This window comes from Microcaecilia unicolor, chromosome 6 (assembly GCF_901765095.1).
Source record: "Microcaecilia unicolor chromosome 6, aMicUni1.1, whole genome shotgun sequence".
Classification (NCBI taxonomy): Eukaryota; Metazoa; Chordata; class Amphibia; order Gymnophiona; family Siphonopidae; genus Microcaecilia; species Microcaecilia unicolor.
The window spans coordinates 179,018,331-179,039,493 of NC_044036.1; the positions used below are offsets into that span (position 1 = coordinate 179,018,331).

The window sequence follows — 21,163 nt, forward strand, 5'->3', positions numbered from 1 at the left end:
TACAACCGGTCTAAAGCAAAAGTTGCAAGCACGGTAAGTTTTGTGCATTGTCCCCTTGGTTCTGTATTTGGCAAGGACTGTCTGGCTCCTGAACGTCCTCCTGGATCCCAAGACAGGCATCTTGATGGAGGCCTGCCAAAGGGGGGCAGGGGTGGGAACCTGCTAGGGAGCCCAAAAATTGTTCTGCTCATACTAATCCTAAAATTAAAGAATTAAAATGTTTGCAAAAAGCAACCTTTACAATGGCTGTACATTAGCATGCCACAAATCTGGCAGCATATATAAAACAACTTAGCGGGTTAGTGTGAAATACTGCTGCTTTTATGTGCAAATGTAATCCAACTGTACATCACAAGCAACTTCAATGCCCAAAGAAGATCATATAAAAATTATGTACAAAGTACATGAGCCAGCCCACTAGCTCAGAGCAGTGCTGCTATGCAGAGAGTCCCTATTTCAATACCCAAATCAGCTCTTCCACAGCCCGTGTTTGGGGCTAAGTCCCTGGAAGGAGGGAATCCGTCATGAACAAGGGCAACAACCCATGATACAGAATTCTGAATGGAGCCCTTGTGCATGGATGCTGGCCTTAAGACCATTACTGCAATGATTAAGGACAGCAGGAGGGAGGGAGGGTCTATTAAAATAGGCAAAAAAATGCCCAGGCAGATGTGAACGAAAAGCTTATGGTGCCTCGATCCCAGCACTGGTTTTGACCAAGTTCAATAATAGAGAAAGGAGGCATATTAGGCCAAAAATAAATGTACGTATAAGATATTACTTTACACCCAGCACTGGCAATCCCATTATGCTAAAATCTTCACAAAGACAAGAAAAAAAGTTTGCCTCTGTAGCAGTATATCAGGTGTTACAAACCAAATTCCTGATCACGCAGTTCAATAATCTTAGACATTCTGGAGCTGTGTGGAAAGATTTTTTCCAGAAACATCTGTTAGGGTTCTGCCACTGCATACAGAGGACAACTTTTCTATGATACTTGAAATGCTACCTTAAAAATAAGTGTAGGAGTTCTCAGGTACAAAGCTCTGAGGCTGTGAGGAAGAATATTTGAGTCCATAAAGGTTACAATAAGGAAACATGGGATAGAAGACAGCAGAACTATAGATTTCAGCACATGTGCGTGTGGCTGTGAGTTCCATCTACACTAATCACCCACTCCTTGGAAGTCTAGCTCTCAAACATGTAGGCCTTCTACTTTCAAAGATCAAAAATCTGAAAATAACTTTAAAAAAAGCTCCTAAAAGATCAGTGTACACATTTTTAAAATTCAAATTTAGTACAGACTACACATCACTAATAGAACATTCCAGTGTAATTCTGCTATGAAGCACGCTTAAATTGGTTCTGACAACAGCAATGTTCTCTGCATCAGTGATGGAGTCCACATCATCTTTGTTACCTTCCTTCTCCCATAACTGCTTATCAAATGGCAGCAACTGGGCCCCCAGTTCTGAGACCAGCACTCTTTGTGTGAAAGGTGCAGGCAATAGCCAGCAGCTCAGACTTCTGGATTCAGGAATCCGGAAGACCACACAAGAGGCTGTCCCAAGCAAGTAGTTATCCCTGACCTCTCAATTTAAAAAAAAAACCCTACACACACACACACTTTCTTCTCATCTAAATAAGATGGCAGAAGATCAAGATATCATTAGTGACTCCACGTTTGCCAGGCACAGCCCATCTTACCTTCTGTAATCCAAAAGACAATATTGTTGGTGGCAATATTTCAAGGGCATTTGTACCAGGACCAGTGAAACTTGCCAACGTCAGGATATCTGCAAAGGCTCCTAGGAAGTAGATGGCTATGGATTATCTATATTTACACATTATGATATTAATACAAAAAAAAAATGAGTGTGGTATCTGTAACTGACAAGCATTTAAAAACAGCCAATTTTTCAATACCCATTTTCCTTTCATTTAAATCCCACAATAGGATCTGTTGGAGGAATTTTTGACACACGCAGGTTTATAAGCCAGAAGACCAAAGAAGGAAGCAGGTGACTCAAGTGGCAGAGTTAATACAGGGGAGCAGGCACTCTTCTGCAAGGAATTATTTATCAAAGAGCAAGAGGGAAGATTAAAAAAAAAAACACATTCTTCCCTTCAATTTCTTTGTCTACTCTCTCCCTCCACTCACTTCAACACAAAAATAACATATTTCATGAATAGTTAACATTTGAGATAGGTCCTCAATTTTCTAAGCAGGAATGGGATTTGTTGCGATTGCTATTCGCCTTAAGTATAGTAAAAAAAAAATCCATTGACTCCTTCTCCATCCTTTGTTCTCAGTGATTTTTAGCTGTCATCCCCATTCTCTCCAGGCCCTTTGATAAGCCGTTTTTGTCCCCGTTTCCCAGCAGGGCCTTTGGGTTTTGCAAAGGCCTGTTTGAAAGCATGCTGCTTTGGGTGCACTTCATCATACAGGAACTCTGAGGTCAGCTCAGCACCACTATCGATTTCAATCTAAAAGAGATAAAGGGATTAAAAATATAGAAAGAAAGTTTATGCTGCTCAATATGAGATATATTAATCAGAAAGTAAAAGAGAAGGGAATGTACTAAAGAGGGCAAACAACACTGAGAGAATACCCATAAATAAAATTCTCCCTCATTTCTGTCCTCCTTTCAGCTGCTCTGTTGCTGTTTTTCAGTCTCTCCTCTACAGTTTGTCAGAAATACATATCATAAATAGTATTTATTCTCCTCCCTCTCTTGTTTGTTTTCTCATTTTTATCCTGTTTAACTCTAAGCTACTTTGCTACACTTTCTCTCCCAATTTGTTTCCATTCCTCCCAATATCTATTCCCTCCCCCCCCCCCCCCCAGTCTTTCTGCTTCTTCCTCCTGCCTTGTTCAATTTTCCACCGCCTGCCTCCACTCATGTCAAGGTCTTCACTCCTAATGCTTTTTCCTGTCTTGCTCTCCCAATCTGATTTTCATGTCTCCCTGCTCTGTCTCTTTCTTATCAAGTGTTAGGTTTTACATTTGGTAATGTCCAATGTGTAGTTCCAGAAAACTAGAAATAGTTCATACTTTTTTCTAGCAACAAATTACTGTGGGCCAAATATTCAAAATGATTTAAATAGCTAGAAAAGGCTCCTGGTCTTTTAGATCATCTGCCCAGGGCACTTAATCAGATAGGGCCACTGAAAATGCCCACTTAGCGCCCAAGGCAAAACTGGCTATTTGGGGGGGCGTACTGGGACAGAGTTGCCACTTAGCCAGTTAAGTGCCAATTTTCAGAACTTAACTGGCTAAAATAACCAAATAAAACATAGCCTTATCTTTATCCAGTTCTTCATAGCCAGTTAAGTACCAAATATCGCACTTAATTGGCTATGTGTTTTCACCCGCCTTGTATACCCAGAAATTCAATGCTGAGTCTAGCCAATTCAATGCTGAGTCTGGCCAATTCAATGCTGAGTCTGGCCATGGCCCAGCATTGAATTTCTGGGTATAATGCCACTGGTGGTCAACAAAACACTGGTTGCTATTGGCTGAATATCTGGCCCAGTACGTCCACAGCATCTACCAATCCCAAACATTTATATATCAGATATTTATTTCTGCCTGATTGCCTGCTAGGGATAAATTTCGATTACACGAAACAAGAAAAAAAGCAGCACAAAGCGTGAAATACCTTTTTTGCAATTTCTAATTGGAAATCTTGTTCCACAGTGTCAAGGAGTCGGTTTTTGCAGCTGGAATACAGCATGCGTTCCTTGATGCTGCACTTGTACCCAGGCATGGAGTAAATAAACACTGCAGAGAGAAGAGAGGACATTCAATGCTTATCCTACATAGCACAAATCTCATGCACCCTGGCATGACCCTGCATACATGGCTCAAAATTATTAAAGTGTAGCCCTGTCCAGTACAGCCACTCTGATACTTTATTATATACACTAGTAAAAAAGGCCCGTTTCTGACACAAATGAAACGGGCGCTAGCAAGGTTTTCCTTGGAGTGTGTATGTTTGGGAGAGTGTATGTGAGAGTGACTGTTTGAGAGTCAGAGTGAAAGTGTGAGTGTGTGAGAGAGAGAGTGAGTCTGGGTGTGAGTGTGTTTGTGAGAGAGTGTGTGTGAGAATGAGAGTGTGTGCAAGTGTGTATGTGAGACACAGTGTGAGAGAGAGTGTGTGTGTGTGGGCAAGAGAGAGAGTGTGTGTGAGACACAGATTCTCTGTGAGAGTGAGTGTATGACACCAAGCGAGTGTGTGAGTGACTGTGTGGCACATAGAGAGTGAATGTGATACAGTGTGAGACAGAGTGTGTGAGAGTGAGAGTCAGAAAGACATTGTATATGAGAGAGTGTGAGCCGTGCCCTCCCAATCCATGGCCATCTGTCCCCTGCCCCCTCCATTCATCCTTTTCCAGCAATTCCCCTCTGTCCCTGAGCCCTGCCCTCCCAATCCATGGCCATCCATGTTTGTCTGTCACCTGCCCCCTCCATTCATCCCTATCCAGCATTTCCCCTCTCTGCCTGAGGCCTGCCCTGCAATCCATATCCATCCATGCCCATCTGTCCCCTCCATTCATCCCTATGCAGCAATTCCCCTCTCCCTGAGTCCTGCCCTTCCAATCCATGCCCATCCATGCTCATCTGTCACCTGGCCCCTCCATTTTTCCCTATCCAGCATTTCCCCTCTCTGCCTGAGGCCTGCTCTGCAATCCATATCCATCCATGCCCATCTGTCCCCTCCATTCATCCCTATGCAGCAATTCCCCTCTCCCTGAGTCCTGCCCTTCCAATCCATGCCCATCCATGCTCCTCTGTCACCTGGCCCCTCCATTTTTCCCTATCCAGCATTTCCCCTCTCTGCCTGAGGCCTGCTCTGCAATCCATATCCATCCATGCCCATCTGTCCCCTCCATTCATCCCTATCCAGCAATTCCCCTCTCCCTGAGTCCTGCCCTTCCAATCCCTGCCCATCCATGCTCCTCTGTCACCTGGCCCCTCCATTTTTCCCTATCCAGCATTTCCCCTCTCTGCCTGAGGCCTGCTCTGCAATCCATATCCATCCATGCCCATCTGTCCCCTCCATTCATCCCTATCCAGCAATTCCCCTCTCCCTGAGTCCTGCCCTTCCAATCCATGCCCATCCATGCTCATCTGTCACCTGGCCCCTCCATTTTTCCCTATCCAGCAATTTCCCTCTCTCCCTGAGTCCTGCCCTCCCAATCCATGCCCATCCATGCTCCTCTGTCCCCTGCCCCCTCCATTCATCCATTTCCAGTAATTCCCCTCTCTCCCTGTGACCTGTCCTCCTAATCCATACCCATCCATGCTCCTCTGTCCCCTGCCGCCTCCATTCATCCTTTTCCAGCAAGTCCCCTCTCGCCCTTCCATGACCCCCCCCTCGCATCCATGCTACTCTCTCTCCCATGTCCCAGCCTGGCCCGCCCTCTTCTTCCCCCCCCCCTTCGCATCCATGCCTCGCATCCATGCCCCTCCACCCCTTCGCATCCATGCATCCCTTTTTTTTTTTTTTTTATTCTTTTTTACTTTTCCTCCGTGGCGGTTCGTGCAGCGAAGCGTCAGGGAAGGAGGCGGCGCTCCCGACGTCTAGCTTTCCCTTCGCTGTGTTCCGCAAGGCGGAACACAGCGAAGGGAAGGCTAGACGTCGGGAGCGCCGCCTCCTTCCCTGACGTTTCGCTTCCCGATTTGTTTGTTTTTTTCGCGAGGGCGGGGCAGAGACGGCTGGCTGGCTTGAAGGCTTCACACCACGAATCCACGAACCCTACAGCTTCAGTGACGTCAGATGGCTTCACAGAACGTTGTCCTCATTAGAACGTTCACGGTGCGTTTTATTATATTAGATGGGGAATAATTTTACAAAAGGGTGCCTATAAAAAATTCCAAAATGCACCTATTTTAGAAGGCAATATAGGTATCCACATGCCTTTATTAAATATCTGTGAAAGTGTCTATTAAATTCAGAAGCCAGAACAATCAACAAAAACTATAAATTTGACTCGCACTGAGATACATAATTAAATTAGCTTGTTTTCTTTTTAAAATATTACACGGCTTGGTTCCTAGCTACCTTCTTTTCCATTTGTTTTGCAGCTTCATCCAGACCTAGGAGTTGTGATACTGCTAATTTTTTCACCTTTCCTTCAAGTTAAGGGTAAAAGGCAATTACTTTTTTGGCTGTCCAAGCTGCTAGATTTAGGAAGGATATTGCTGGAATGTTTTTATTTTCTCAGTCCTATCTTATATTTAGAAAGAAGGACAAAACATTTTTGTTTAAGAAGTTTGTATTACAGGCTTGATTTGTAATTCTTTAATTGGTTCATATAATTTCCAGAGTATTGTTCTGGTTTTCTTGTTATTTGTGACCCGCTTAGCACTGAAAGATGGTAGCGGGATACAAGTCAATATGTTAATATTAATGATGCAATCTGTAGAACAAAGGAACATACGGTCCCAGCCACTGGATTTTTTTGTAAAACAAAGCATTCTTCTCACCCAGCCAAACCATTTGTTTATTAATTTGATAAACCGTCTTTCAAATGTATCATCAAAGTGCTGTACAAAAGTGAAAACAAGGAAAAACATACTCTAAAAACACAATCCAAAGAAAAACTAAACAAAGATCAAGGCCAGTAATATTCAGTAACAACCAGAGACAAAGCCCCCCAAAAAGAACAGGTTCTAAACAGCACCCCTACAGTGTGACACAATGGTGCGGTTTTCCATTTCTGCATTTCCAGGCTCAGGGTGTGGTGTATGCAGGGTTTTTGTTAGTGGTTGTGTAGCATATAAAGTGTTTATGAAAAGAGACAACTTATGTGTATAGCTCTGTGGGTATGGATGGTGGCAATGGCCTAAGGGTGGGCTTGGGGGGGGGGGGGCGCTTCCTATGTTCAGGGGGAAGGAGTGAGGGAGGATGGAAGTGGGAACAGAACTGGCAGTGGTGGAAGTTAAAGGTTAGAAGGGTCATGGATGGGGGGAGGGGGCTATTCCTAGTCAGGGGGCTGGGCTGGTTTTGGTTTCAGCTGAAACCAAGTGGCAAATTTTGGCTGCAGGTTCGGTTTCAGCCAAAACTGAAGAAACTGGTTTCAGAGGCCCTTTAGAGGAACGTTTCTTCATTCTGAAAATGATCCGCTCTCTTAATTGGTCTGTTAGACAAGAAAGCTCTCTTTATTTTGAAATATACATTGGTGATGAGTCATCTTGACTCCAGCAATGCCTTGATCTCTGGCCTGTGTTGAAATTAGATGCCTACAATTGATTTAATGTAGAGGTAAAAATGATCACAAAAGCCTGTAGATTTTACTATGTCACTCCTTTGTTGAGACGAGCATTGGTTACTCATCGCCACAAGAATTCCTTTTAAGGTTTTGACACTAGTGCATGAGATATGTTATTTCAGTCTGCCATTATTCTTATATCATGTCTACTAACTCCTTATAACTCACCTAGGGCTCTTAGATCTTCATGGCAGAACCTGTTAGTGGTCCTACATTCGGTCATCTTAAGCTAGATGTTACAAGGAATTCAATGCATCTATGTACTGAAAAACTTATCTGTACATTTGAGGCTAGGCACATCGTTTTCAAAATTAGTTTATAAAGAATTTTGACCTCTAAGTATTTCAATTGTTCTTTTACATGGGTTGAACGAAGCAGTGGAACTGGAACTGGCAGCTAAACAACCTTTTGTTTTATAATTACTATTTACTATTTTTTTTTTTTTACCAAATATGTAACTTTTTAAAACTGTTGCCTAGTATTATTGATGTAAATTGCTTAGATGTATTTATCGATGCACAGTATTATCGAGCGTTAAATTTCCTTTCCATTAGTACTTTACATTATTCCAGAACTTGTGGGGTTAGTCATGTCCATTGACCAGCAGGTGGAGATAGAGAACACAGAGGTGAGCTGAAGCATATAACTCTAGCCTGTTAGCTGAGGACTTCATACTGAATCATATGTATCCAAACAAGCAGTGGGACTGGTAGACAAGACTCAGTCAACCAGTTTGGACAATCAATAACCAAAATTTATTTATTTTTTCTGTCAAACAACCATCTGTAGAAACTTACCCTTTTGCTCCACTGCAAAGCAAGGAGCAAATTAGGCAGCGAGTACTAATGAAGTCTCTACATCCACACAGCTGAAAATATAAAAATCACCAGGAGGACTTCTGGAATAATTAGGAGGAAAGGGAAAAAATTATAAGGTAAGACTTAATTTCTTCTTCCATACCATCCTTATACTATTTCAGAATTTGTGGGATGTCTCACAGCACTACTTACTAAGGGTGGGCCCCTGGTGCTGCTGCCTGTAGGACCGAAATTCCAAGCGCAGACTCAGACCACCACATCCACCCTACATAAGTACATAGGTATTGCCACACTGGGACAGACCAAAGGTCCATCAAGCCCAGCATCCTGTTTCCAACAGTGGCTAATCCAGGTCACAAATACCTGGCAAGGTCCAAAAAAACTCAACACATTTTATGCTGCTTATCCCAGAAATAAGCAGTGGATTTTCCCCAAGTCATTTTAATAACGGTCTATGGACTTTTCCTTTAGGAAGCCATCCAAACCTTTTTAAAATCCCGCTAAGCTAACTGCCTTTACCACATTCTCTGGCAATGAATTCCAGAGTTTAATTACACGTTGAGTGAAGAAACATTTTCTCCGATTTATTTTAAATTTACTACTTTGTAGCTTCATTCCATGCCCCCTAGTCCTAGTATTTTTGGAAATAGTAAACAAACGATTCATGTCTACCTGTTCCACTCATCATTTTATAGACCTCTATCATATCTCCCCTCAGCCGTCTTTTCTCCAAGCTGAAGAGTCCTAGCCGCTTCAGTCTTTCCTCATAGGGAAGTCAACCCATTCCCTTTATCATTTTCGTTGCCCTTCTCTGTACCTTTTCTAATTCCACAATATCTTTTTTGAGACGTTACGACCAGAATTGAACATTGTGCGGTCGCACAATGGAGCGATACAAAGGCATTATAACGCCCTCATTTTTGTTTTCCATTCCTTTCTTAAATATACCTAACATTCTATTTGCTTTCTTAGCCGCCGCAGCACACTGAGAGAGGGTTTCGACGTATCAAGAACGACGACGCCTAGATCCCTTTCTTGGTCGGTGACTCCTAACATGGAACCTTGCATTACTTAGCTATAATTTGGGTTCCTCTTTCCCACATGCATCTCTTTGCACTTGCTCACATTAAATGTCATCTGCCATTTAGACGCCCAGTGTCAGGCTTCTCCCGGAAGCACAGGGTTTGTGAGCCCTTGGACCACTGCCGTGGAGCGGCAGTGGCAGGCAAAACCACCCCCAAACCAGAAGCAAGGCAGAACAGGACTGGAACCCCAGACTGGAGTTGCAGCAGAGGCAAACAAGCTGGGACAGGCAGAGCAGGAACAGCTAGACTTCACCTGCGCTTGACCGCCGTTCCCCAGGAGTTGAGCCCCTGGGTGCAGGCGGCCGGCAGGACTCACGGGACAGGGCAGGAACTGGATACCAACAGGAAACACACAACAGAGTCAGGACTAAAAGCTGCCAGGCAGCCACTAAGACAGAAATACAGACAGGTGAGAGTCAGGACTGAAAGCTGCCAAGCAGCCACTAAAAAGGAACACAGACACAAGACAAGGAAATGCAGACCAGAAACAAGACTAGGAACTAAGCAATAAAACCAAAGCTAACAACACACAAACAAACTAGAACCAGGCAAGAAACTCAGACTAGAACTGTACTAGGCAGAAGCGCACACCCACATACCAAGGACCTTAGACGATGCAAAGGCAAACACAGAAGTTTCCAGGTGGCTAATAAAGCCCATCAGCAGCTGAAGTTCAAGCTGCAGGAATCACAAGGCAGCAAAGGGTGCTGTTCAGGCACAAACAAGAAAAGCAAGTCTGGCAGCCTGGAAGACCCGGACCGGACTGAAGTTTGGAACATGTGACAGTTCATAGCAGCCACTGGTTCAGGCCACCAGAGGGCGAGGTGAGCACAGACAAGGAAACAGTCACCACCGTGACACCCAGTCTCGTAAGGTCCTCTTGTAATTTTTCACAATCCTCTTGTGATTTAACAACTTTGTGTCGTCAGCAAATTTAATTACCTCACTAGTCACTCCCATTTCTAGATCATTGATAAATATGTTAAAAAGGAGCGGTCTAAGCACAGACCCCTGGGGAACTCCACTATCTACCCTTCTCCATTGAGAATACTGACCATTCAACCCTACTCTCTGTCTTCCATCCTTTAACCGGTTTTTAATCCACAATAGGAAACTACCTCCTAACCCATGACTCTCCAATTTCCTCTGGAGTCTTTCATGATGTCAGATACCTGCTAGATAATGCTACTATATACCATCAGAACACTACTATAGTTTCAGACCAGAACCAAATGGCTAACATTCAACGGCCTAAAAAAACCTAATTACCTTTTCAAATTACCCAAAAAGTCTCCCATTTGGAACACAAGTCTCAACTGAGTCCTGTCCCCATCATTTATATAAATGCCATGTCTGTGGGGAACTAGGCACTCTTCTAGAAACTTCATATCTGGGCTTTCTGTTTATCTCAGAAACATTGCTCACAGAAGCTGATAGTCCAATATTGGCTCACATTTATCCACCTGATTATGGTATTCTTCACTCTCCAAAACAGGGTTAAAAAGGCAGCAGACTTGCTCTTATATTTAAGAGTTCTTTCCATGTGTATTTAGTTAGTTCTGGGGATTTCCCTGAATTGGAATAAATACTGTGCAAATTCTACAATGATTCAAAAGAGGCAACTCAAATTGCCCTACTCCTCATTTACCGTCCTCCAGGAGCTTAGGCCAGGGTAGAACCTTGACTTGTAGAGATTACTTCCTCTGCCATGTCCCAATTTTCTAGGATTACCTTCCTGGGAGACTTAAACCTACACTTGGAAAATGATGAGAACACCAACGTCCACAAATGTAAATCATTACTGAAGGAATGCGAACTACATTCTCCGAGGGTGCAACTCATGAAAAAGGCCATACATTAGATTTCATGACTTCCTATCCTTATAGCTTGATCAGGTCATTCAAATGGAAGCCAGTACCATAGTCTGACCACTTCCAATTGGATTTCACCACTGATATCTGTAGAAATCTGTATGTCAAACTTAACCAGGAACAATTCCTCCAAACTCATCTTTACCAGAGGTACAATCAACGAGTTCACTTTCTGGTCTGAGATAAACAGATTCCCTCTCTACCTCATCTCCTACACTTGGTTTGATCAAATCCCGCTGGGATACCAAGGTGAAAGCCATACTAGACAAAATTGCTCCATTTACCACTAAAAAGGTGAAGACGTCCAGAAATTCACCATGGTTTACAGAGGAACTATTCATCCTAAAAAAAGAAGGTAGCTGATTCAAAACGTCAGTACTATAGCAGCCTAATAGGTCAAGATGATTCTAACAAAAAACTTTTCTTAGTTAAAAAAAAAACTAGCTTCTGCTAATAATAAACATTCACAGAAAACATGTCCCCTGCTCAAGACCTAGCTGATCATTTCGCCAATAAGATCCTCCAAATTAGGTCTGAACTAAGCTACTCCAATAAAGGAAAATAGTCCAACCCGTAGTTCAGCCTCAATTGCTGGAGATCCTACAATCCAAGGACTCAAAACTAAGAATCTTTTTAACCACTAACAGTTGAGGATGTAGGATCACTGCTGTTGAAATGCTCCCAAGCCACCTGCTCCCTGGATCAATGCCCAACTACTCAAATCCACCCCTATGGAAGTAGTAAATTCTTCTCACTCCGTTGGATCTGGGCTAGATGTAACATCGCCTGCAAACTACTGTCCAGTGGCAAACATACCTGTTTATACTAAAGTATTAGAAACCTACATTAGTAAACAACTCTTTATATCTAGTAAAAAGTTTCTATATTACACTGGTCACAATCTGGCTTCAGATCGTCACATAGTACGGAAACACTGCTGCTAGTTCTAACTACATATGTCAAACAACACCTATACAAAGGCAACCAAGTAATTCTTCTCTGATATACTGGCGGCGTTCGATGCGATTGACCACACATTGCTACTTGAATGCCTGGACCAGATAGGAATAACAGGTATTGTGATCAAATGGTTCAGTGAATTCCTTTCAAATTGAAGCTATTCAAGCAAAACAACCAACTTTCCAACTGCTGATCTCCTTAACTGGGAGGTCCTGCAGGGATCTCCCCCCTCGCCTATCCTGTTCAAACTCCTTATGTCATCCCTTGCCTCAATACACCTGGGTCTTAATAAACTATTATTATCCTAAAAGGATAACATCCTGCTTCTCTTACCAGTGACAGCATCAAAGATACAACTCAGTCTGTAGCACCTGGGCTCTGACCAATAAACTGAAATTGAATGCACAAAAAAAACAAGGTCCTGTGGTTGCAAAATCAGGGAATTGAGTTCCCATCATCAATATCTTTGTCCAGTGGTCAAAGCTTTACAGTCAAGTCTGAAACCAGAGTACTACAGGTCTTGCTTGATTCTTCACTCACCTTTTCTTCCCACTAGGAGTAGCCTAGTGGTTAGTGCAGTGGACTTTGATCCTGGGGAACTGAGTTTGATTCCCACTGCAGCTCCTTGTGACTCTGGGCAAGTCACTTAACCCTCCATTGCACCTGGTACAAAATAAGTACCTGAATATATGTAAACAGCTTTGAATGTAGTTGCAAAAACCTCAGAAAGGCGGTATATCAAGTTCCATTTCCCTTCCCATATTAACCAGCTATGGATGAAAACACTATTCAAAATGAGACAGCTACGTCTAGTCAGATCATTCTTCGACCAAAAAGCTTTTGCACTACTAGTCCAAATGTTAGTCCTAACTCACTTGGATTACTGTAACGTTCTATTTCTTGGTATTAAATGTCAATATCAGAAAAAAACCCCCGCAAATCATACAGAATATAGCTGCTAGACTAATATACAGATTGAACAGATATACTAGTGTTTTAGCAGAAAGACTCAGGTTCAACGTTGCTTGTTTAGTTTTTCAAACCTTACAGGGTTTCATCTCTGAACTGCTAAGACCACTTTGCTATGTTTGGTCCAGTCTAACAGACTGAAAGAAAAACTGATGCTAGCGTCACCATTTTAAAAGACAATTCAAAAATCAGAAGATTTTTCAGCTCTCTATTCACCGTACTTGGAGTTAAAAAATGGAACTCTCTACATACAGAAAAGAGCTACCTTAGTTCAGGAAGAGGCTAAAAACCTCTCTCTTCCCAAAGACTGCTTCATAACAATCCATGGACTTCTACCTGCTTGTATCATCCATTATCCTTTCCTCTAATGTTTTTGTGGTCTCATGCATTACACCAACGATCTTTAATTGTTCTCATACCTCACACTAACATTATCAGCTTTTGTCTCACCTAGAATGTAAACCGCACTGAACCTTAGAAAGGGGATTAGCAGTATACAAGAACTGATTTGATTTAAAAGCACGCAGAGCATAGCTTATGTAATTCTTTCTAACCCCATGTATGTCTATGATCTGGAGAGGACAAAAGTGGACAGTTTTGGGCGGTATGAATGAAGCGGAATCCAAACATTCCATCGTTTTGGAAAGAATTATAAAATGAAACAAAGTGTGATAATATACTAACCATTAGATGTATTTATTTATTTTATAGTCCGCGCTATCAGATTTAACAGGATGGTTTTTACCTGCTAACCCCAGCAAAAAAGGAATTATAAATCACAATTATAAGACATGGAGATCTTACCAACAGACTCTAGATAGTCCCCTTCATGGGAGTGTTTGTACAGAAAGAAATGATAGCGAGCAGATTCCAGTGGGATTCTTCGGGGGAGCTCTGACAGTTCCGTAGGTTGTGTATGAACCAGGTCAATGGTCTCCTTTTCTAGATCCAGTTTCTGAGTCAGGTGTTGGAGAGGAAGAATAATATATACAACAAATGAAACTTGCTTGACGATTATAAACATTTTGAGAAGTCATACACATGTAATATTCAATCTGGTTGAGAAGGCAGCCTTGAAAATACTGCTCTAGCCTTACCAGCTAGTCTTATATAGATACCACTAGAACAGGCCTCAACAAATTTTCTTAGTATCTAAGAGCCAGTCTTTATAAATGACACATTCATAATGTGACTAATTTGATGTATGGCAAGCTTTTTATTACAGTAGTAGAGAAGCAGAATGTCTGGCAATGGAAAGAGGCTTTAGGTTGTGGTTGCTGGGGCAATGGGGGAGAGACTAAAGCTGCAGCTGCTAAGGGTGGGAAGCCCCCAAGGCCTCGATGCTCAAAAGTAAACAAAGGCACTAGAGGCCATTAGCGCCGTACTAGCACCTGCATTTACCTGCGCAGAATGTTCAGAGGGGTCTAGCATGGGAAACAACAAGCGCACAAGGCACTAGTGCAGATAGCAAGCAAATGTAGTCAAGCTCATGTAAATGATGTCATTTTGTATTCCTTCTCAATGCTCTGAAAAGAGCCCTGAAACATAACTGTCTTACCAATACAAAAAATAATGCCAGGTCTGAGCAGGCGTTAAGAGTGTTGTAAGAGAGGATTTCTCATGATTCTCATACTTCTTTCTGCAAAATCTACTGGTTTTGATTGCTTTTGGAAACAGAAGGAAGCCCGTGCAAGCCCTTAAGCGCTGGTCGTGGGAAACAGCAGACCCAAGCAAAAAGCACAGATTGGTGTCTGTTTCCTGCATCTAAATTTAAAGCGTCCATTAAAAACGCTAACATTTAGCTTACAGAAAACAGACGCCAATGAGTGCTTTACGTTCAGGTTTTACCAGGCCCATGTGCACAGGAGTCAAGCTTACCTTGGAACTTTTCTGTACATGCGTTAGCACAATCCTCCCACTGAACTCCCTAATGCTCAATACTATGAGTGTGCCTATATTTGCATCTTATTAGCGTTGAGCATTAGGGCACTGTTCTGTGCTGTTCCTGCGGTATTTTTAAAGCACTATTTGGAACAGCGCTGGAGTTTTGAGCATCTGGGCCTGAATATCTCCTCTCTCCCCCCAAGCAGTAGCCTCTCTGAATCCCTCTTCCCCCTTCTCTCTGCAGTAGCTTCTCACAATGCCTACCCTCCTCTACAGGAGTCTCTCAAAATTCCCCTTCCCACCAGATTCTCTAAACTTTTAAATCGATCCTACAACAGGATTGCTGGAAAGTCTCCTCTTCAGTAACAATGTTCCTTATCAGTTGCTTCTGCTACTGCTCTGAGTCCAGGCCCTGGACTCCAGGGGCAGACTGGTCACTGGAACAAAAGGGCAGTGTCCTAGGGCCCACAGCAGTAAGAGGTCCACTCTTCCCTAGCTTCCATCTAATTTAATCATTTTTGATAGGTGATTAGGGGCCCACGACCCTTATTGCCTGAGGGCCCAGATCACTGTCAGTCTGCCCATCTGAATCTCCTTCTGATTAACCAGATTCAATGTGGGCCACCACCTTTCCAGAGCGGATATTCCCCAACTTTCTTTTTCTCTCTCTCCCTGTCCCACGCAAGGCTCCACCCCACCACGTTCTGTGTCCAAACCATCTCCTGACACATACACATCTCAGTAGCTCTCTCTCTGCCTCCCTCCAGCACACCCTCTCCCAGAGCTCTCTCAACCCCCCCCCCCCCGATCTTTCTCATTCCCCCTTCATCTGGCATATACCGTCATAGCTCTCTCTCAATCAATACTCCAAACTTTCTCTACAGCATATAATCCCCCCATAGCTCTCTTGAGAGCTACCATCCCATATACCTTCCAATGGCATACACTTCTCCTCCACAAGCTGTCAGCAAGGAAAAGAACAAAATAGAGCAGAAGATCCAAGGAAGGCAAAATGAGGGATGAAAGAATAATAGGGGAAGTAAGGATGTGTCTGATGTTTATTGGATAAACATTAATTTGACTGTTTTTATAGCAGGGTGTTTATTGGTCAAAACCTAAAAAATATGAAGCCCTAGTTATGACATAAGTCAGGTCATTTCCCTTTTCTCCCTGGGCTCAGTTTCTTACCAGCTGGATATAATTAATTTTTTTCTGTTTCAGTAGCAGGATGGCCTGCTCAGCCTCGGGCCTGAGAGGAAAAGCCAGTCCTTGCAGCGTCTGGTGTTTGCTCTCTACACTGATCTCTGTCTTCACCTAAACAAAGAAAACAGTCCAGTTAAAAAGGACCTAAATACAGGGAAAGAGAACAGAAAAGAAACCAGACAGACTGCATGCAGTGTCTGTGCTCACACAGTTAAGGACAGCATAAAATAAAAAGATGCACACAGCATGGATGCTTGTTGCCCCATGTACCTGGAAATCACAGGATGGAAGAATTGGTGTGAAGAAGTGTGAAGGATTTAACATTTTCCTAGCAGTCCTGGAACACAATACAAGGTCAGGGAAGGATCCCTTCCTCCACAAGGAAGAAAAGTTCATAGAGCCTCAGTTGATGATAGTGGGCTTTTTAACTGAACTCTTCTGTATTACCTAAATATATAGGGTCTGATATTCAAAAGAGTTTAACCAGGTAGGATCCCGCGGTACTGAAGCAGTTAATGCTGCTGAATATTGTCTGTGAATGTATTAGATTGTAAGCTCTTTGAGCAGGGACTGTCTTTCTTCTATGTTTGTGCAGCACTGCGTACGCCTTGTAGTGCTATAGAAATGTTAAATAGTAGTAGTAATGCCCAGCTCTGTCTGGTTAATGTCGGAGACAAAGCTGGAAATTAATTGGTTGGAAGTGATATCCAGTCCGTTAACCAGCTAAGAAAGCACAAAGTTATGACAGCAAAAAAGTTTTCCATACCCTGAAGAAAACCACAGCACGATGGCTGCAATGTCAGTTCCACTTACTCAGAAGTGGCAAGACTCAGACAACTGCAACAATCATGATGCTAGTGGCAGAAGCCTAAGAGAACTGTCCTATCTTTATCTGCTGAGCTAACAATCTGAATATCGGCCGGTGCCTAGTTAATTTTCGGGTGACTGTACATACTCACATATCCAGGAGACAATGACAACGACTTAGACTGCATCTCCCGCCACATTTTCCCCTGCTTATCCCTTGTTCTATCCCCTTTCACCTCATCTACCCCTCCCCCAATGCTCACCTACCCTTGCTCATACCTCTCCTACTCCCTTCCGCCTCATCTACCCTCCAATTGCTCACTTGCCCTTGCTCATACTTCTCCTACTCCCCTCATCCTTGCATCTCTACATTCTTATTTCTTTTATTATTCCGATAATACTCAACTTATTTCTCTTCATCAATACTTTGTAATCCCAATTACTATGTAAGCCGCATTGAACCTGCTTTGAGTGGGAAAGCGTGGGGTACAAATGTAATAAATAAATATTCAAAGCCCGGATATGGCCTGGCACTGTATATCTTGGATTAATTCAGCTCAAGGCTCTCAGCAGCTTAAAAACCACTGACTACTGTGAGCTTAATATGTACCCCATAGTGGACTAACTTCTCCAACTTTTCATTTTTCTTCTATATTTGCTATCCCTGAAGATGTTTTGAGACTGACCTTCCAGAAAATAAGCTCAGGAAAGGACCCACCAACACAGACTGCAACTTTGTGAACTTCCTTGTAATATACACACATGTAAAAATATACAAACATACACATTTCTTTTCCTTGTGTATCTTTATAGGAAATCCACATATACGCACAGAAAACTATGGAGGAATTTTTCTATAATACGCTGTCATAATAAGGATACACTAATACCCCCCCATGCAGAGACAGTCTTTGAAAATGTTGGGATAAACCAACCAATCTATTGCTCAATAAACTACTTACACCATCAGTAACTTGCAAGCATCTTACTAAAACTTTTTCCCCCCAAAGAGAGACTTGAAGTGGAACACTGGACTAGGAAACAGATTCTTTACATATACAAATACTATGTAGACAATGCTGCATGTACTCTGATCTATGGGGTGCAGCTAATGCCTCAACAGAAAGGGATGTGTGTATTTTCTAGTCTAACAACACTTTAGGCAGAGCTTCAGTTCCTGTGGCACAGTGTCTTGCCACTACTCTGTTTAAGAGGTTGTTATATCCTTTGCACATTTAATGTTCCTCTTCCTCCTGCTAAACAGTTTATGCTTCATTTCTCAGCGACAGTGCCATGAGACAGAGAAAAGCAAGTGAGAAGAAACTATGAAAAATTATGTTTTAATAGTCAAGAAGCATTCCCTCAAGGCATTTATTTAACAAACAGAAACCAAAACATATCAATCAGAAAGAGGAACAAGGCGATGGGAAAGGAGAGCAAGTCATATTGCCCACTGTACTCTCCTGGATCTCACATTTTACTCATCAAAATGTTTAAGCTTTAGTTGGGGTGCTAATTTATTTTTCAGTTTATACACCAAGAAATATATGGAGAAGCTCTTGAATATCCCACAGCAGAAAGAATCAAAATAAAATCTGAGCAGCACAGCAGGTACATGGCAGCAAGACCCAAGCATACCTCCTCTGGGAGAAACTCTACAACTTTAGCACAACAGCAGCAACCCGTCACAATCTGTCATGAAAGAGACTGGGAGTAAAGTTGTGTCAAATCAATTTTTAGAAACAGGTAACAGTGTTTCCCTTGAATGCAAGTTAACCCTGCAACAGTCTCATACCAACTGCCTTACAGCAGAACAAGCAGACTACATGAACTGTGTTTCAAGCCCCTCTACTTTCTCATCTCTACCACCCTCCTCTCTCAAGTGTCAAATGCTGCACATTTACCAATATGTAGGGCTCCTTTTACAAAGCAGCATTATCTGTACCACCATTTTGGCACACGCCAATCAGGCACTACTGCTGGGCTACTGCAGGAGTCCAGACGTAGAGGCCTGCGCTCAACACATGCCATTTCTGGTGCTGATCAAGTGTTTACTTTAGCGCTGGGGGTTTACCCGGTGGTAATTGGGTAGCTCCGTGTGCTGGTTACCGCCAGGTTAGCGTGAGAGCCCTTACTGCCTCCTAAATAGGTGGCGGTAAGGGCTCTCTCAGGAAATGGCCATGCGGCAAGTGGTTCATTTACCGCACAGCCAATTCCTTTAAAAAGTATCACATTCATTATAAACTGCTTTGTGTGGTTGTTTTGTACTTCACATCTAGAGGGTCCTGCATACTTTCAGAATTTATTAAGTAGGTATGTACCTTCAAGGAGATTACATTCTTAGCAACAAGTTCTACTTAAGATACTTTGTGAAGTGAGATTACAATCTACTTGCTCACAAGTGTTCATGGTAATGGGTCCAACATTATGCAATTCACTTCCATCAGAGCTGAGGTGTGAGAATTGCTATTCAACTTTCAAGAACTTGGTTTTACATAAAGACCTTTAGCTCTATGAGGATCTAATTGGAGTTATATTGACTCTTTGAGTGCTGTCCAAATTTCACATAGACCTAAAATTGTAACTCATTGAACAGGGTGGGTAAATATGATTATGTAAAGTTGGAAGAGGTGTAGGATTTGTTTTATTCGAGTGCAAATGATGTAAGAATATATCAAGGGCAGGTATCAAGTAGATCATGTGAATTTGCATATTTGCGTAACGCATGATTGACCTGATCAGTAATGACTGGATGAAAAACGGACCAGATTCTACCTGCTTGAGAATGAGGCAGTAAAGGATCAGGTAAATAGAGGAAATAGTCTATAGATGAAGGGGTATTGTTAAGTTGTAGTCTAATTTTAGCTATTTTCTGTTTAAAATAAGTAGCCAAGTGGCTGGCAGTAGGAGTGGGATCAGCTGAATTGGTTATTAGTTGAGTGTCCAATAAACTATTAACTAATGAGTAAAGTTTCCTCGGCTTGACTACTTTATCACCAATGAATTTGGAATAGTAGGAGGTTTTCGCTTTGGAGATCATACCTTTGTAGATTTTCAAGATTTTCCAAGAGATCCATTGTTCACTGGATTTGACCTTAGCCCAAATTCTCCGTCTCGCATTTACGTTTCATTTGTAAAAGATAATCATTGAACCAAGGAGATAATCTTTTCGGACAAGATTTGACAATTTCAGGTGCAATAACATCAAGGACTGCTTTACAAGTATCATTCCATTGCTGAATGAAATTCAGGGAAGGGTTTGAGGTAAATAACACACTGAATGACTCACTGGACCAGAATTTTAAAAGGCCAATTGTCTCTCTAGTTTTAAAGGAATGAATTAAGTGTTTAGATAGAATGAGAAAAGAAATTAAACAATACAGCGGGACTCAGCATTTTTTAAGGAATACTTTGAAACAAGCACTCAATTATGTGAAGCAAATATGTGATAAGCATAATGAAAACAAAATAAAAAAAGAGGCAGTTGTAATTATTTAATTTAGCTAGAATAATGATAACAGAGTTAAAGGGTGAGAATATACAGAAATAAAAGTGAGGGGCATGAAGGGATGTACTAAGGGACATGCCCCTTAGGCATACTCCTTCGGCGTGACCCCTGAGGCTCTGATGTCAAAGGTTGGCTGGTTACTATGGCCACCTTCTGCTGACATCAGCAACCGCTCCCACTATGGAAATAGGAGTGACAGGAAACAGTTGTGAGTTCAGTCAGCAAAACTGCAGCGATTTTAAAGGCCTAGAGAGTGTGCAGGAAAGAAGCAAATCCAAATTGCTCAGTTCAAATTTCATAGCACAGGAAGGATTCTGATGCCTCAGAGATGGACTGGTTACTATGGCCACCTCCTGCTGACATCAGCAACCGCTCCCGCTATGGAAGCAGGAGCAACAGGAAACACCTGTGAAACTAAACTTAGGCTAGTTTAGGTATTTTTAGTTTGATATTTTTACCAAACTCTGGCTGGAAGACATGTCTAAAGTGCAAGATCATGGGTGCAATACATGTGTATTGCTCTACCAGTCTAATGCTGTCCCATGTACGATAATAAACAAGTTGAAAAGTGGACACTTATCGTGTTACGGACGACATATTTCCCCTTCCATTGAGTATGTGGGATACGGTGAGAACAGACGTGGTGATGTGTGCCTTGGTGGGGTGTTAGGGAATATGGCTGTGAGGGGGCTGTATGTTGCAGTATGACCGATATGTATATTCGTGTGTCTCTTGATAATGGAGGTATGTATTTGTGAAGACCTCTGTTGGGAAGTCTGG

General features: G+C 42.4%; 1 protein-coding gene across 2 annotated transcripts in view; it reads right to left on the minus strand.

Annotated features, from left to right (window-relative positions):
• Positions 1-299: 299 nt before the first annotated feature.
• Positions 300-21,163, minus strand: part of TWF2 (twinfilin actin binding protein 2) — a 127,026-nt gene continuing 106,162 nt past the window's right edge. For both annotated transcript variants that reach the window (XM_030208569.1, XM_030208568.1), the window contains 4 exons: positions 16,054-16,179; positions 13,786-13,936; positions 3,663-3,784; positions 300-2,487 (listed from right to left, as the gene is read on the minus strand). In XM_030208569.1, coding sequence (XP_030064429.1) covers positions 2,320-2,487; positions 3,663-3,784; positions 13,786-13,936; positions 16,054-16,179 — 567 coding nt within the window. In that variant the 3' untranslated portion in view covers positions 300-2,319. The remainder of the gene's footprint in view (positions 2,488-3,662; positions 3,785-13,785; positions 13,937-16,053; positions 16,180-21,163) is intronic.